A 14,542-nucleotide genomic window follows, 5' to 3' on the forward strand; every position below is an offset into this window, starting at 1 on the left:
CCCGCCCAGAGATGCTGCGCAGGGGCCTGCTTATTTGCATGGACCAGTAACGGCTGGAGTTGTGTGACTCCCTGGCCTGACGCCGCATAAACACGCGGTCGGAGGGCAGACCTGCGCCCTCCCTTTGTCCACGGCGTTGGGCCCGAGCGCACCTTGTTGCTCCTGAACACGGTAAAAGGAGGGACTCTGGTTCCCGCTGTCGTGCGTCTTCCTCGGCTGCTCACGCCAGGTGAACAGGCCCAGTGTCAGGCCGGGCCAGCAGGGAGCGGGGAGGAAATCCTCCCCGGCCGGTTCCCGGACTGAAAGTCGGTCTGTTTCTCTCCTTCTGTGGAGAGTTTTCCGTGGGTTCGGCTTTAGGTTGGCTCCCCGCTTTGCAGGGAAACCCCTCTCGTGGGGAGCAGCAGAGGGTGCTCCTCCCCTTGCTCTGTTTCCTCAGAGATTTATTTTTTATTCCCCCCCTTCCTGAAGCTTTCTGGTGGGTTTCCCCAAGATTTGGGGTGTCCCGCAACCCCCGTGCCCGAGGTGCTTCCCAGGAGCCCCGGAATGAGGTGTGGGGTGGCGCGACTGAGAAGACAGACTCTCCGAGGCATGGCTGGGGGATGCTTCATGAAGTGATCTGTCCAAGCGCTGCGAAGGAGGAGGCGGTTGCCCCTCTCCCCAGGAAGGCAGGGTGAGGTCTGGTGTTCAGGGCAGCCCCAACACGTTTGGGCCCAATGCAGAGCCAGCGTAAAGGATTTAACCCCGTCAGGGAACCGGTTGCTCCCCAAAAGTGTAGAACGAGGCCTCATTCAGTGGTTCTGGCTGTGGAACTAAGGTTCATTGTGGCCCGAGTGATCGCGGTAGAGCCAGTTTGCCGTTACGGTTAGAGGTGCTGGATTAGAAGCCAGGAGACCATACCCTTTAGCCCTGTTTCAGGCCTGAAGGCCGGGCTGGGTGCCAGAACACCCAACAACGGAAGTATGTGAAGGCAGGGCCTGGACATGTTTGGACTTGGGTCAAAATTCTCTTTCAGGGGAGGTTCCTGCCTAAATCGCAACCCATCCAGAGGTTGCTTTGCTTGTCTCGAATGGAGCCACGGGTGCCCTCTTGCGTTGGAGGGGCTGTTTCCACCTCCTTTGCTGCTGTTCTGGACATTCATTTGGCTCCTGCTCGGCTTTCTGCACAGCTGCGGGTGACGTTTGCAGACACTCTTCTGCAAAGTTGAGGCAGGAATGGATCTGCCTTGAAGCACCATAGCATATTTGTAGGTGAGAGCTGTGAATTTACACCCCTGAACACAATTCCTGCATAGAGGGCCACGGTGGTCAGCCGGTTGGTGCTCTCATCTTGAAATAAAAGGTGGTCCTCAAGAGTCCATATTACCAAGAAACTTTTTATTACAATGACAACTTTAATTGCCCTATTTGCATCCTCCTGGAAAGGCCAGAAGGGGGTTAGAAATGTGCTTCCCCCGGATTTGCAAGTGTTGTGTCGGAGGACTGACTTGGAAACATCTGCAGAGTCTGGCTAAGCAAAGTGCCTTGGAAGGCAGACACCAAAAGCCGAAGTTTGCGCCCGGGCAATGAAATCTAAAGAAACTTCCTCTGAATGGAGCTGAGTTTTAGCAGCTGCAGGTAAGCAAGGAAGGAAGAGCGCTGAAGAAACCAGGGCGTCCCTTAGCTCCGTGGCGAGCGCTGACTGAAGGAGGAGGGAGCAAGCTGATTCCTTCCTGACCTAGCACGCTGATTCAGTGCAAGCGTGGAAATCTCTGCAGCGGGATTAAATGCCAAACCAACACCCTGGCTTTGGGTTGCCCTCACCCTGCTTCCTGATCCCTAAATGCATAAAAGTGGGGCAGGCTCGGGAGCGTCTCAGACCCAGATGTCCGAGGTACAGTCTCCTCCCGGGTAACGCATTTCGTGCGCGCGAGCGGGACCCCACGGCTCCTTCCCAAAATCCACCAGGAAGTCTGGGTTCACGCAGAGGCCCCCGTTCTCGGTGTCCACGTCGATCTGGAGCATGACTGACCCTTCCCTGCAACGGAAGGAAGAAGTCCGGAGTGGAAAGGAAGGTTAGCTGAGCTGCCTGAGTGTCGGGTTGGGGAGGAAAAAACGGCCTTTTGTTTGTTTATTGGGCCTCCGTAATGTTGGAAAAGCTGATTAGGGAAGTCTGGAGATGGGAAAACTCCATGAAACTCCAGTATAAATGGGGAAGCAATGACAAGTGGTAGAAAGTAGGTACAGGATGGATTTGGAGTATAATGCAAGGAGGAGGAGGAGGAGAACAATCCCCCCACTGCCACAAATTTGGTCTGAAAGTTTCTTTGCCTGTTGAGAAGCTTCGTACCTGACCATTTGTGGATAAAACTGCTTGTCCCACGACGTGTAGAGGCCGGTGGTGACGTAAAGCCTTTTTCCGTCCAAGCTGAGCTGGAGCCTTACGGGACCCCCATACACTCTCCTTCCCTAAGGTGAAAAAAACCCAGGGAGTATGAGAAATGTAGAAGGTCCAAGGAGGGTGGTGTACGGCTCCTTCGACTAAACATAATCTGCCGCAGGAAAGTCGTTTTTGGCATTTCAAGGGGTCCCACGCTGCCCATTGAGAATTACGCCTCACCGTGTTTCCTGCAAAGGTGGGATCCCTCTTCAGAGAAGAGAGGCTCACCTGGATCATGAAGGGATCTGGTTGGCAGTCGAGCTCTTCGTCCCTAATCACGGTCACCACCCCGCCTTTGGAGATGCTGCCTCCCACAAACACCTGCAAGGGCCAAAGGAAGGGTCAGTCAATCCAGGTTGGGGGAGCTGCAGAGCAAACATTTGGCTTTGCCCAGCATCCCGGTTCCAACGGTGGAAAGAAGGAGCTCCTGGAAAGCCCCAGGCAGGAAACCACGGCCGCAGGGCCTGTGGGTGGGAGGGAGCTCACCTGGCCCGTCAGCCGAGGGCAGTGGGGGTCGGTGATGTCGTACTGGCGGACGTCGCCATGGAGCCAATTGCTGAGGTAGATGAAACGGTCGTCCAGCGAAATGACCATGTGCTTCATGAACGCTGGAGGAGAAGGTGCCCAGAAATAAAGTCATGAAGAGGATTACATTGCCTTCATTGCCTGGCGTACAAAGCTTTTCTGGAATCGGTGTCTCCCCAAAATGCACAGATCTCTCTCTCTTTCAGCCGTGAGGGAACTCAGCCCATTCTCCAAAGATGCTAAAGTGTCTAATTTGGGGACGGAAGGTGTGAACCCCAGCCCGACCAAGGGCGGAGGGTTGAGATATAAGCATGAGGACCAAAGGCCCCCTGAACTTGATGTACTCACATGGCATTTCGGGGAGGAACCACCCGGTGACCACCTTGTTTGGAATCTGGATCACCTTCTCCGCGGTCCACGTCCCGTCCTGCAAGAGAGACGCCAGGCTGGTTGGTTGGGACATGCAAAGGTGTCCCATGGAAACCAATTTCCACCAGCCACTCCGCTTCCTAGCATGTCTGACTGCTCCCAGTGAGATTTTAAGGATTTCTGCAAATACTACTGAATTTTATCCCAATTCTGCTCTAATTCTTTCCAAGCTTTGGTGGGCATCTGGCCCTCTCACCTTCTTTTGCCCTCAGCAGAAACTAAGGTCATTTCTCTAACATAGACTTAAGAGGAACTAATGGGGCAATGTCACCAACTCCCTTAGGGTGACCCCCTCCCTCCCCAAATCTCCCCGGCTGGTGGTCTGACTTTGGAGTTCTACGTTAAGGTGCCTGTTCGTAATGATTTATTATATTATGTTCTGTTCTTAACGGTGCATGCATTTTACCCCTTTGTTCTGTATTTACTTCTAAGCTGATGCCTCGGATACCAGTTCTTTCTGATGGAAAGATGGGGGAAAGGAGAAAGAAATTCTATTTGTGTTTACCTCCTTCTTGAAAATATGGTACATGGAGCCCTGGAAGGAGCAGCCCACAAAGCCGTGCGGGGCGTCTGGGTTATGCAGGAAGCGGATATCCAGTGGGGTAGAATCCTCCCCCACATCGATGGACTGGACAAGGCAGTGGGTGGTCCAGTCCCACACGTTCAGGCAGCGGCCATAACGGTCTACAGAGGAATGGAGAAGAATCATCTCAGCTTACTCTGGTGAGTAGGAATGGGTCTTGCTAGAGGGTGGCCAGGAGGGTGTGAAGCATTTCACGGAGGAGTTCCCCAGAAGGGTGGTGGGTTTCTCTTGCTGGAGACCTCCAAGCAGAAGCTGAGTTGCCATCTCTTGGGGAGGGGCTAGCTCTGGGTGGACAAGAGGGTTGGGCCAGATGGCAACCGACACCCCCTCTTGTCCTGATGTCTCTGGGCCATCCTTCCTCCAGGAATCATGGAGCACTCCTTAGGTTGCAATGCAGCCCCCCGGATTTTGGGTCCTGACGGGCCTTAGCCTTCTGCAGTGCCCCTGCATCTCACCTTTCTTCAAATCTTCTGGGTGGAACCCACTCACAAAGAATTTGGGCATTCCCAGTTCAGTGCTGACTAAGACGTTATGCCTTGGTTGGTACCAGAAGTCGTATCCTCGCGGAGCTTCGTCCCCGGGGCGGTTCCAGGTGCCCTTGACTTCCCAGGTTTCCGCATCCAGAAGAACAAATCCGCCTGTGATTTGGGGTGGGTGGGGAGAATGCAAATTAATTCAAACAGGGGCAGGCGAGTCCCAGGAAGGGCGTGGCTGGAAGGAGTTTGCCCCACTCAGAGATGCCCGAGAAGTGGCAAGTCCCTGGAAGAGGGCACAGGGGTCAAATTTCATCTTTCCATAGTGGCAGAAATCTTGTTTGTGTGACAGGTTTCCCTCCCAACAACATCTTCCAAGCCAAGGCTACTCTTTCAGCTCCATCTCATTGTAGGCCCCCATTTTGGAGGAAAAGGAGCCCAGCGTACCTTTTCCATTGCCAAATACGTCCCCTATGGTGCTGATCATGACTTCTCCGCTGCCCAGGCAGTGCGGGCTCTGTAACGTAGCCAGGTTGGTTTTACGGAAGACCTCTCTGGGTTCAATAACCTGTCGGGGTTGGGGAGGGGGAGAGAAAAGAATGCTTGTTCCATTTTCCTTCTTTGCACTTCAAAATGCTTTTGTCAAAAAACTCCAGAGCCCATCTGCAGTCAGGGAAACATGGGGTTTTTTTCTGTAATTCTGGTGAGCCATTTTGCAGGGAGAATTGAGAATTGCAGAAATCAGGGAAGTATGTGTTTCTTTGTTCATTGTCTGTGGAAATGGATTTTGCCTTGGATCCCTTATAAAGAGATCAGGGGGAAAACTGAGGCAGGGGAATCGGTCAGGGGATCGATGGCACTGCTCCATTCAGAGCTTTAAAGTCACTTGGGCTTAGCCCCCATCTCAGGAGCCCTTTGCAACCCATTTCCCTGGCTTGCACCCCCTGTGGTTGGGCGGACCTACTTTAAACAGGCTGGGAGCGAGGGGGTCAGTCCCGGTATCCACAATATAAATCCGCGAAGAGCCAAAGCACGGAAGGACCAGCCGGTTGCGTTTCTTGGTGGTGTCCCCAAAGCAGCTGCTGCAGGCATTCCAGCCCGTGTGGTGAAGCTCATCATCAATGTACGGCATTTGCAGCCGGTGAATAACCTGGTGGGGAAAGAGTGGGGTGGTAGAGAATAAACAAGCATTATTTATCTCGTCCCTTGGGGTTGGGTTTCTCCATCTGATTCCCAAGGGTTCATGATTTGCGTGTCTCTTTGGATGCGGAACCCCGTTTGCGGAATGGAGTTTTGTTCGCAGAAAAGTCTCCTTCTGCTGGGTGGAAGATCACTTTGGGTGTGGATTGTTGCTGGCAGAATGCAGGGGTTCTTCCTCCTCTAACCTGCAGGCCGAATCTTACTGATGGGATGGGCATCTCTTAAAACGCACAGCCGTGTCTTTCCCTTCCCAGCCTCTCACGCACCCAAGGGACCCTCCACACCACACTGCTCCACCGTCCCATCCCTTGGCATCGGGATCTGCAGATACCGTTGGGGCAAGGAGGTGCCCTCCCTGTTTGTGTGAATGCAAGAGCTGGCGTCAGAGCATCGCCTGCTTATTTTGCAGATCGTGAGCAAGCCCCGTATTGTATTATAGCGCAGGAGTCCGTGGTGCCAGCTAATGACCCCCTCTTGCCTGTAGGCTTCCCGCAACCCTCAGATGACGGTCCCAGCCTCAGCTGCATCCAGCTACGGTGTGTGTGAGTGTGTGGAACTGGGCTATGACTCTGCTGATACGGAAATAGGAGAAAGGCAGATCTGCCTCGGGATAATCACTAGACGCAGGCAAACGAGTCCCTCGTAGGCAGAACGACTCGAAACAGCCCAGAAGCTAGAACTGCTGAGCTTTGCTGGGCTTAGAACAAAGGGCTCCCTTAATTTAATTTAAGTTAATGATTCCCAGGTCTTGTTTTGTTATTCTAGTCATTAGTAAAAGTGTCTCAGAAATTAACAATGTGTCTGAACGCTGTTGGTAAATATTAGTTCTTTTGCAGTTCTGGACTTTGAGGAGTTCTGTTTTATGGCTCTAAACTGGAATGTACTATTGTTGGTACCTATTCCAAGGAAACAACCTGTGCTTAAACCGACTCTTATCAGTTCAATGAGGAGAACTCTAGGCCTCAGCTGGAAAGGACTAAGAGTTCTGTTCTCCTCTTAGCCGTGCCAGCTAAGGATGGCATAAAGGTTCTTTATTCAACCTTGAAAACTTTTGCCATCCTTAGCTAGCAGTTCCCCTTCACTCTGCCCTTTGCATTGGTTTTGTGTGTGTGTTTGTGTGTACCTGCGGAGGGATGGGGCCTCTTGCCCCACCCACTATCCAGCTGTGGGCTGTGCCCTCTCTTATCTGACTGTTCCTTTGGCAGTGTCCCTGCCCTGTCTCCCAAGGTCCTTCCCACCTACCATTACAGCGGTTTAGAGCATATAGTACGTTACAGAAATATCTCGGGACAGACCAGGGAGGAGCAGCAATTGTGCTATGAAAGCGATGGGACACTTTGGCTCTGTCATTTTGGATACCTAGATCCCAAATCATCTGATTCTGTTCAGCCAGGGTTTTATTAAGTCCCAAAGCAGGCTAAGACCGCAGTATGCCATATCCCAAGTCGTCATTACTGTGTCTTCTTAGGTTAGAAGGGAACCTATCGAGCAAGGTGAGAGGAACCAGGGAAGGTCCCAGGGCACTTGACTTCAGCCAGAATCTGACAGCAAAGACTTCATTGAGCCCCAAAGGAAATGCAGCCTAATTCTACTCAAATTACGTCATTGGAAGTTGAATAAGGAACTCGTAGGAAGATTTTCAAGAATTTTGACTGGGTTGTTTCTGAACTAGGAGACTCCTTATAAATACACAGTGATGGGTTTGACGCAGCCTTTCCCCACTTCCACCCTGTCCACTGACCCTGCGTTGGAGAGCAGGGTATTAAAGAGAGGCCCAAGGAGAAGGAAACGGAGCAAGCGTTCACAACACCACCCCAAAGAACTAACTGTCGTCATACCTGGCAGTAAGTGGGAGATTCGGGGTCAACATCCACGGTGCTGAGATAGTCAGGCATCTTGGTCCCCGTGCCAGTTAAGATGCAAGTCACATAGATCAGCTTCTCTCGAGGCCCTTGGGAAAATTTTTCCACATTTTAGGATCCTGCGTCTGAGCCGTAAAACGGTTCTGGCTGAGCTAGAACCTGTGTTTGCCAAGCCTGTTAAACTTGGTGACTGGATTAACCCATGCCATGGGCTGAATCATCAACTAATTGGAGGGCCCGGCTTTTCCGTGCTTTGCAAGAACCCAAAATCCTAACCAGGTTAATGCTAACCAAGCCATGGGACTGTGTGGAGGTAGCCATTGGATTTGCAATGGGCCATGTTGAGTGCATTGTGTCAGTGGCTGACCCACGGTGCTCTGATACACTTCCTGGATCTGTGGGTTTGCAGCGCGTTGATTCCTGGTCAAGGGATCCTGATGCCATATCTCTTGTCCCTCACCAAATGGCCCCACTTCCTCATTGAGCTTGTTCCATAAACCACAGTTCAAATGTGAACTGTGAACCCACCCCTCATTTTTGTAGCTCTGCCTGGTCCCGAGATTGGCTGCCGTGGCCTGCCCTGCCCTCCAGAGCAGGAGGGACTCAGCCCTTCTTACCTCTCATGGCATCCAACGGGGTTGGATATCCTGGGCCGTGACAGCAACATTCTTCTCCTTCTGTAGAAAGAGAGAAGAGAGGTTTAGCTTCTTGGCATAAGGAGAGAGAAGAACGTCCACAAGGGGCCGGACCAGAAGACCCGTTGGATGCGGTTGTGGGTCCAAAGGGCCCCCCTGCCTCGGCATGGGTCATCTTCCCTGTGGCTGAACATCAGGCTGTAACGGTGTGGGAAAGACTTGGGAGATGGGGCAAAGAGATGCTGGCTAGAGGACAGTCAGATAAGAGGGAGAATAGCCTGCAGCTGGATAGTAGGCGGAGAAAGATGCTCAGAAGGGACCCTACCCTGTTTCTCGGGCTGTGAAGGAGATGGCAGGAGAACTGTACTTTCAGACTTGGAAGATTCTGTTAATGTACCTTAACAATAAAGTAGCATTAGCTCATCTGGTCGTGTTTCCTGTCTGGTCTACCTGGTAAGGCTGACAGATGCCATGCTGGATGTCATGAGTAAGGATGGCGAGCAGGGGGCTCCCATCCAGGCTGTAAAGCGCATCCGTAGTACTGAGGAATTAAGCAGCCATTCAAAGAGACACAGATCAGGCCCGCCTTAGCCTTTGGGGTTTATATGTCTGGGTTTTTCCCACGCTTATTCAGTTTGTTAGGATTCTGTTTATGTAGCAGTAATAAACGTTAGAGAACTACTCCTCGTCTCAGCGTGTGTCTCACTGTCAGGACACTGGCCTTTTAAATCGCTTTTTGTACTCAGAAAAGTTTGTGAAGTTGGCACCAATCCCCATGGGCCAAGAGCCACCGCGGAACTGCTCTCCACGTTCTCCCGCCCCACAGAAGTCATCAGGGCAAGGGGGAAGCCAGTTGGGCCCTCCTCATTAGCCAGGAAGCAAGCCGTTGTTGGGACCTTGCTTCCCTCCTTCCTATAAGAAAGAACCTTTTAAACAGCCCTGTAACTGAGAAAGAGCAAAGCCTGTGCTTTTCCATTTCCCTCACAGTCTGTTTTCCTTGTGTGTCGAGCTGTGCTCAGAGTTTGTCTTGTTTTGTAGATTGCAATCTGGATCCCAGTCTTTTGTAGATTGGGGCATGTGGAGATATTGATTGCTAGAAGCCTCTTTGGCTGAGGAGTCTGATAAAACCTGTGGAATAGGAAGTCTAATAGTTTGGTTGCATTGCAAGTTAAGGAATCAAGACGCAGAGGACGGTAAGAATGGGAATCCGGCGGGTGCAGGAACTCTGTTTTTCAAGCATTGCTTCTAGATGTCAAAGCGTTCGTGGGGGCCGCAGGCAGGCAAAAAGGGGAGATTGGAGTGTGGGGGCTTCATCCCTGCTGAAAAGGTTGTCCTCTCTAAGCTCTGCATAGCTTAAGCTGTATATTTGTGACTTTTCGCCCAACGCCGCCTGTCCACAGCCTTCCTTAAAAGACCCACGTCTCCCTTGCAGGGGTGGGGAACCACAACCAGATGTCCTGGAGGCAAGAGATGGGTTGATTTCCTACCTTTGCTTGGCATCTTCGGAGGTTCCTCCTCGGCATCTCTTCTTTGGTTTTTGGACATTTCTCCCCCTTTTTTTTCTCTGCTTGGACTTGCGCACCTGGCATTCTCCGGCTTGCTTGCAGCAGTTTATATACTCCGCGAGAGCTGCGGTGGAGTTTTGCTCCATCCTTAGAGGGTGCGCGCAGAAGGTGTGGTCTCCAGAAGGAACTCATTAAGGAAAGTGCTGATTCCTGAAACCCCAGAGGGACAAATGGCCCTCCCTCCCTTCATTTTACGCCGGAGACACCCAGCCAGCAGATTCCACGCCCTGTGTGGCTGTTCAAAGCTGAAGCGCCTACTACATCGGCTTCATCCCCTTCTTCTGACGCTCTTTTAATTACCTCATCCAAGTGGCTTATCTGACCCCCATCACCTCTTCTGGTTTTGTTGCTTCCCTGACTCAGTTCTGAAGATCCAGATTCAAAGGGCAAACGCAATTTGGTGCGCATAGAGAATAGCCTGTGGCAACATGTTAAACTGAAGCAGTGGAAAAGGAGCTCCTGTTGAAAAATGCTGGGCTGTGCCTGCAAGCGCTCCGACCCTGTTTCGTCGCTTGAATCCAGATGTGCACAGCCCGATTAAGTCTGCAGATGGATGAGATCTGTACCATCCACGCACCCACAACGGATACAGAAAATGGATTTGCGGCTTGTTTATTTCTTTGCCCCATTTCCTCCTTGCCCAGTAATCCAATTGTGCAGGAAGCACAATTCCAGTGAAACATCTGTCCAGAGAGCTGTGACTGCATGTTTCATATCTTTTATATGGGGTTCAGTGAAAAGCACTGAATAAGAGAGATTTGAAAGGTGCAATCGAACGCAGGGATTTGTCTGTGAAGACACATTCCTTAACATGAGAAACAGTTAACGTCGACACCCCAGTGAGCTGCTGTAGGGATGGCCTTTCTCCGTCCCCCAGAATAATACCTTTTCCCTCTATTAATGCCCTACCTGATCTTGCTGAAAAATGCTTTGCAAATCTAGAGTGCTTTTGGGCAGCATTGCGGGATGAGGTGAGATATTGATGAGAATTATTTCGATGTGTAAAAAAAAAGATTCTAATAGCATAAGATTAAGGCTTAAAATAGAAGCAGTGTAATTTGGCGACGGTTTCATGATTTGGAGGGCTTCACAAAAGGAATGGAGGCCTGCCTGCACGTTGCTGCCCCTCAGGATAAAGCAAAAGGTTTTGAGTTGCTTTGCAATCTCGAGAAGCTAGAATTGGAACTCACGGCAGGATTTTTCTCCAAATCCCAGAAAGCTCAGTGGCTGGGAATGTGGGTCCAGCAAGCGTTAGGAGGTGCACCCTAGCCCAGACATCTTCTTTAATTTTCAGTAGTGATAGCTTTGAACTTATTGCTGTGTTTTGAAATCATGCCAGTTTTGCGTTGGGGAGAGGGGAAGGAAAGATGAGGGAGTGATATGCTGTTCTAGAAAGTCAAGTCCGAAAAGCACTGTGTGGGCATGACACTGAGAAAATTGGAGATTTGGCCTGTGGCTCAGCTTCCTTTCAGGCGCTCAGCACTTTCATTTGGTGTCCTGGTTCCCCACAGTTGTGGCTGATTGGCTCCATTATGGCTAGGATTTGCTCTGCATCTGGTTTGTGCTGCTTGGGGCTGGTAAGGATAGGATTTACGCGACTGAGCATTTCCACTCCAGCTAAAATGAAAAGAACCTCCTGGAACATCGAAATCTAAACATGGGAGCGGATACAGCACTTTGACTGACAGCTGATCTTCTGTGTGTCGGCATGCTCTCCCCTCTTAGCTCGAGTTTTACGACTTTTTCAACTTTCTTGCCCCTTCTGATCTTCATGGACGTTTTAGATTTGTGCCCTCCGTCCCGTGGCCTTTGTTGGGTTATGATCAAAAGTGGAGCTCCAGCCACCCACCTTCAAGCGACCGTGAGGAGACAGTCCCGAATGAGGGTGAGAGAGGACTGCACCATCGGCATTCCTGCACCAGACAAGGGGGCTGGACCAGATGATCTCCAACGCCCTTTCCTACCCTCACATTCTGTGGCCTTGGACTGTCGAAGGTTTGAATCAGTTCTGTGGAGGAAGCCCAACTGGGCAAGGGGTGTGGCGTGCGACGCTTTTTAACACAAAAGGTAGCCTTGCAGGTTCCAACGTCCTGTCGCTTTATCAAATAAAGGCTTGTTAAGGTACTGAAGGTGGAACCAAGTTAGCTTCATACAAGGGTTTGGAGGGAAACTACTGCTTATTTTGCTGTCTTTTTTCTCTGAAGATGAAAGTGCTGGAGATTTCAGAGATTAAAACGGAAGTGTGAACACACGAAGGAGACCTAGAGCCCTGGGCTCCAGACGTCCAGGCTTCAAACTGCACAGACGGACACCTTTTGTGAGAGAGTCCTTCCCCTCCTTTGTCTCCTAACACCTGCGCTTAAGGTTAGGTTTGAATGGAAGTGGAGGAGAAGAAATTTGGGTGGGGGAGAAACAGTTTGGCATTGAAAAGCATTCCTCTTTTCTTTTCTTTCCTTTTTTTTAAAGAGGGTCAAGAACAGCAGTGGGCAGCAAGGATAGAACTATATTATTCAGGTCATTTCTGAAGCACGCTGCTGGGAGTAGTGCTGAGCCGTTCCAGGAATGGCTGGATTGGTTATTAAATTCCAAACAAACTGGTATTCCACGATTTTGGAATCAAAGGACTTGGCGTGTGCCAAAGAAACACGGCATGAGTTTGTGGTCCTGTTTTCACAGGCCACAGACACACAGGTCAGCCTTGTAGCTTTACTAAAAAGGTTTTCAAGCCAAACTCTAGGGGCAAAGAGGTCTGAACAATCCACCAGTCGTCCCTCACGCCCAGAATTCCCTCCCCACAAAACCCGAAGCAGCTTGAATTCGAGGCGAGAGAGAGATCAGATCGGAACCAAGGTACTGGAGGGCCGAACGAACGTGGTGCGGGGCTCCGGGGTCCCCTGGAGAAGGAGAGTCCTTTGTCGAGATGGGCGGTGAAGAAATGTGATAAACAAACACGCCTGAGAGCGTCCCCGCCAAGTGGTCTGCGCGGCGCGCGGCTCCCCTTATATAGGGGCGGCGTGACCGGGATTGGTTCCTTTGGCGGGGCGGGGTTGTTTCTGGCCAATCGACTTGCCGAGCTCCTTTGCTCGCCGGCCTCCCTTCACAGGCGGCCCTCGCCGTGGGGGCAGGTGTCGGCTCCGCCTCTTCGCCTTCTGAGGCCGGCCGTAGCTGCCGCTCCTGGCTGCTAGGCAACGCGGCTTCCCCGGCCTGCGGCCGGGTCCCCTCAGGCCGAGCCAGCCACGGCGGTAGCTGCAGGCCGACTGAAAGCGAGCGGCCTCTCCCGGGCTTTGGCTTAGCCACGGCGGAGGGCTTGGGTTCCTCCTGCTCCCTTCCCCCCGGAGCAGCCTGTCTCCACCTTTGGACCCTGGGGGAACCCTGGAAATACTTTCCAGGCCTCGCTGGGCGGTCCCTGCGCGTTCAGGCTGCGAAGTGGGCCAGACCATACGAAAGTATTATATTCGTTTCGTGGGCAGGCCAGAAGATAGGCAGGAACAGTGTTCTTAAACTGAAAATACCGAATGAAGCTTCCCTCTTTAATGTGAAGTTCCCGGAATTGAAATAATCTTTTAACGACATCGCGATCTCCCAGGGAACCCCGAGTGACCTCTCGGGGAGCCCCGGTAGAGGAACCCTATTCTAGGATATTATTTGAAGGGGCGAAAGATCAAGAAGGTTAAAAGGGAAAGGCGGGAACGTAAAGGGGCCTCTCCTTGAACGATCTGGTTCCTTGCCCTGTAATTAGCTGGCTGCCTCATCTTTTAGCTCCCCCAGGCAGAAAATCCTCCTCTGCCTTGGGCCGGAGGGGCAAAGGAAGGAAGGAAAACCCTTCGCCGGAGGTGGCGTCTCAGAATGAATGTCAGCGCCCGGCGCAGGCTCGGCTCGAGTAGAGCTTTGAAGCTGGCAAGCAGCGGAGACCTGGCAACTCATTTGCTTTCCTGTCAAGCCACCGCCGCTGGACTTGGGAGACGTTTTCGGGCGGCTTTAGCTGAAAGCACCCTTGGGAAGGAGGCCTTTCTTCCCTTGTTGCTGTTAATTAAAGGCCAGATTAGCAAACGTTTAATCAGGTGGGGTGAGTGCGTTGTTCTTTTTCCGTTCCATTTGCAAAATCTTGCACAGACTATATACTTTTCATGGCAAGATTAAAGAGAGAGGGAAAGAGACCAGTTGCACAAGGCCATAAGAATTTAGAGAACTCTAGATGGGCATCTAAATGGGCCCGAATGCTGGCAAGTAGATGGCCATCGTTGTCTCCTATTTCTTGGCGGATGGATATGCGGTCCTCCATTTCTCCAGCCCCAGGACACCTTAACAGAAACAATCAGACGTATTTTACTGTAGGTTCACCTATTTAATGTATGGCAAAGGTTGTGACCTTCCATGACTAAGATCAAAGTCTGCTCAACTTCCAAGCTCTCTTTCTTGTGTTCTTTGCTCTCCCCATTTGTGATCTGACCTGATCAGGTCAGAGCCAGTTTGGTCTAGCGGCTAAGGTGCTGGGCTAGAAACCAGGCGTCTGTGAGTTCTAGTCCCGCCTTAGGCACGAAAGCCGGCTGGGTGACCTTGGGCCAGTCACCTCCTCTCAGCCCAACTCGGTGCAACGTAGACCAGCCTCCTCGTGGTGCTCCCCGGTCAACGTGACTTGTCACGGCTAAATAGTCTACACATCTGGCTGCTGGACCTCACAAGGATTTCCCGGCAAGAAAAAGCGCGAGCACGAAACTGCTATGCCATACGATTGAAACAAACAAACAAACAAATCTGATCTGATGTTTTGTGTATTCTACTTTGGTTTTAATATTTTAATTGCAAGCCTCACTATGAAAGACTCGCCCCCAAAGGTTGCAAAGAAATAGGTGCA

At 51.5% G+C, this 14,542-nt stretch overlaps 1 protein-coding gene across 1 annotated transcript; it reads right to left on the reverse strand.

Moving 5' to 3' along the window:
* Window positions 1-1,630: 1,630 nt before the first annotated feature.
* Window positions 1,631-9,895, reverse strand: LOC134506534 (methanethiol oxidase-like). The gene is made up of 12 exons (XM_063316765.1): window positions 9,610-9,895; window positions 8,105-8,164; window positions 7,464-7,576; window positions 5,390-5,575; window positions 4,873-4,993; window positions 4,408-4,590; window positions 3,875-4,053; window positions 3,289-3,367; window positions 2,902-3,023; window positions 2,644-2,736; window positions 2,326-2,444; window positions 1,631-2,013 (listed from the first exon to the last, which is right to left on the reverse strand). The coding sequence occupies exons 1-12, from the start codon at window positions 9,665-9,667 to the stop codon at window positions 1,851-1,853; spliced, it is 1,476 nt and encodes a 491-aa protein (XP_063172835.1). The 5' UTR covers window positions 9,668-9,895; the 3' UTR covers window positions 1,631-1,850.
* Between the last annotated feature and the right edge of the window lie 4,647 nt (window positions 9,896-14,542).

The sequence above is a fragment of the Candoia aspera genome, chromosome 17 (genome assembly GCF_035149785.1).
Source record: "Candoia aspera isolate rCanAsp1 chromosome 17, rCanAsp1.hap2, whole genome shotgun sequence".
Classification (NCBI taxonomy): Eukaryota; Metazoa; Chordata; class Lepidosauria; order Squamata; family Boidae; genus Candoia; species Candoia aspera.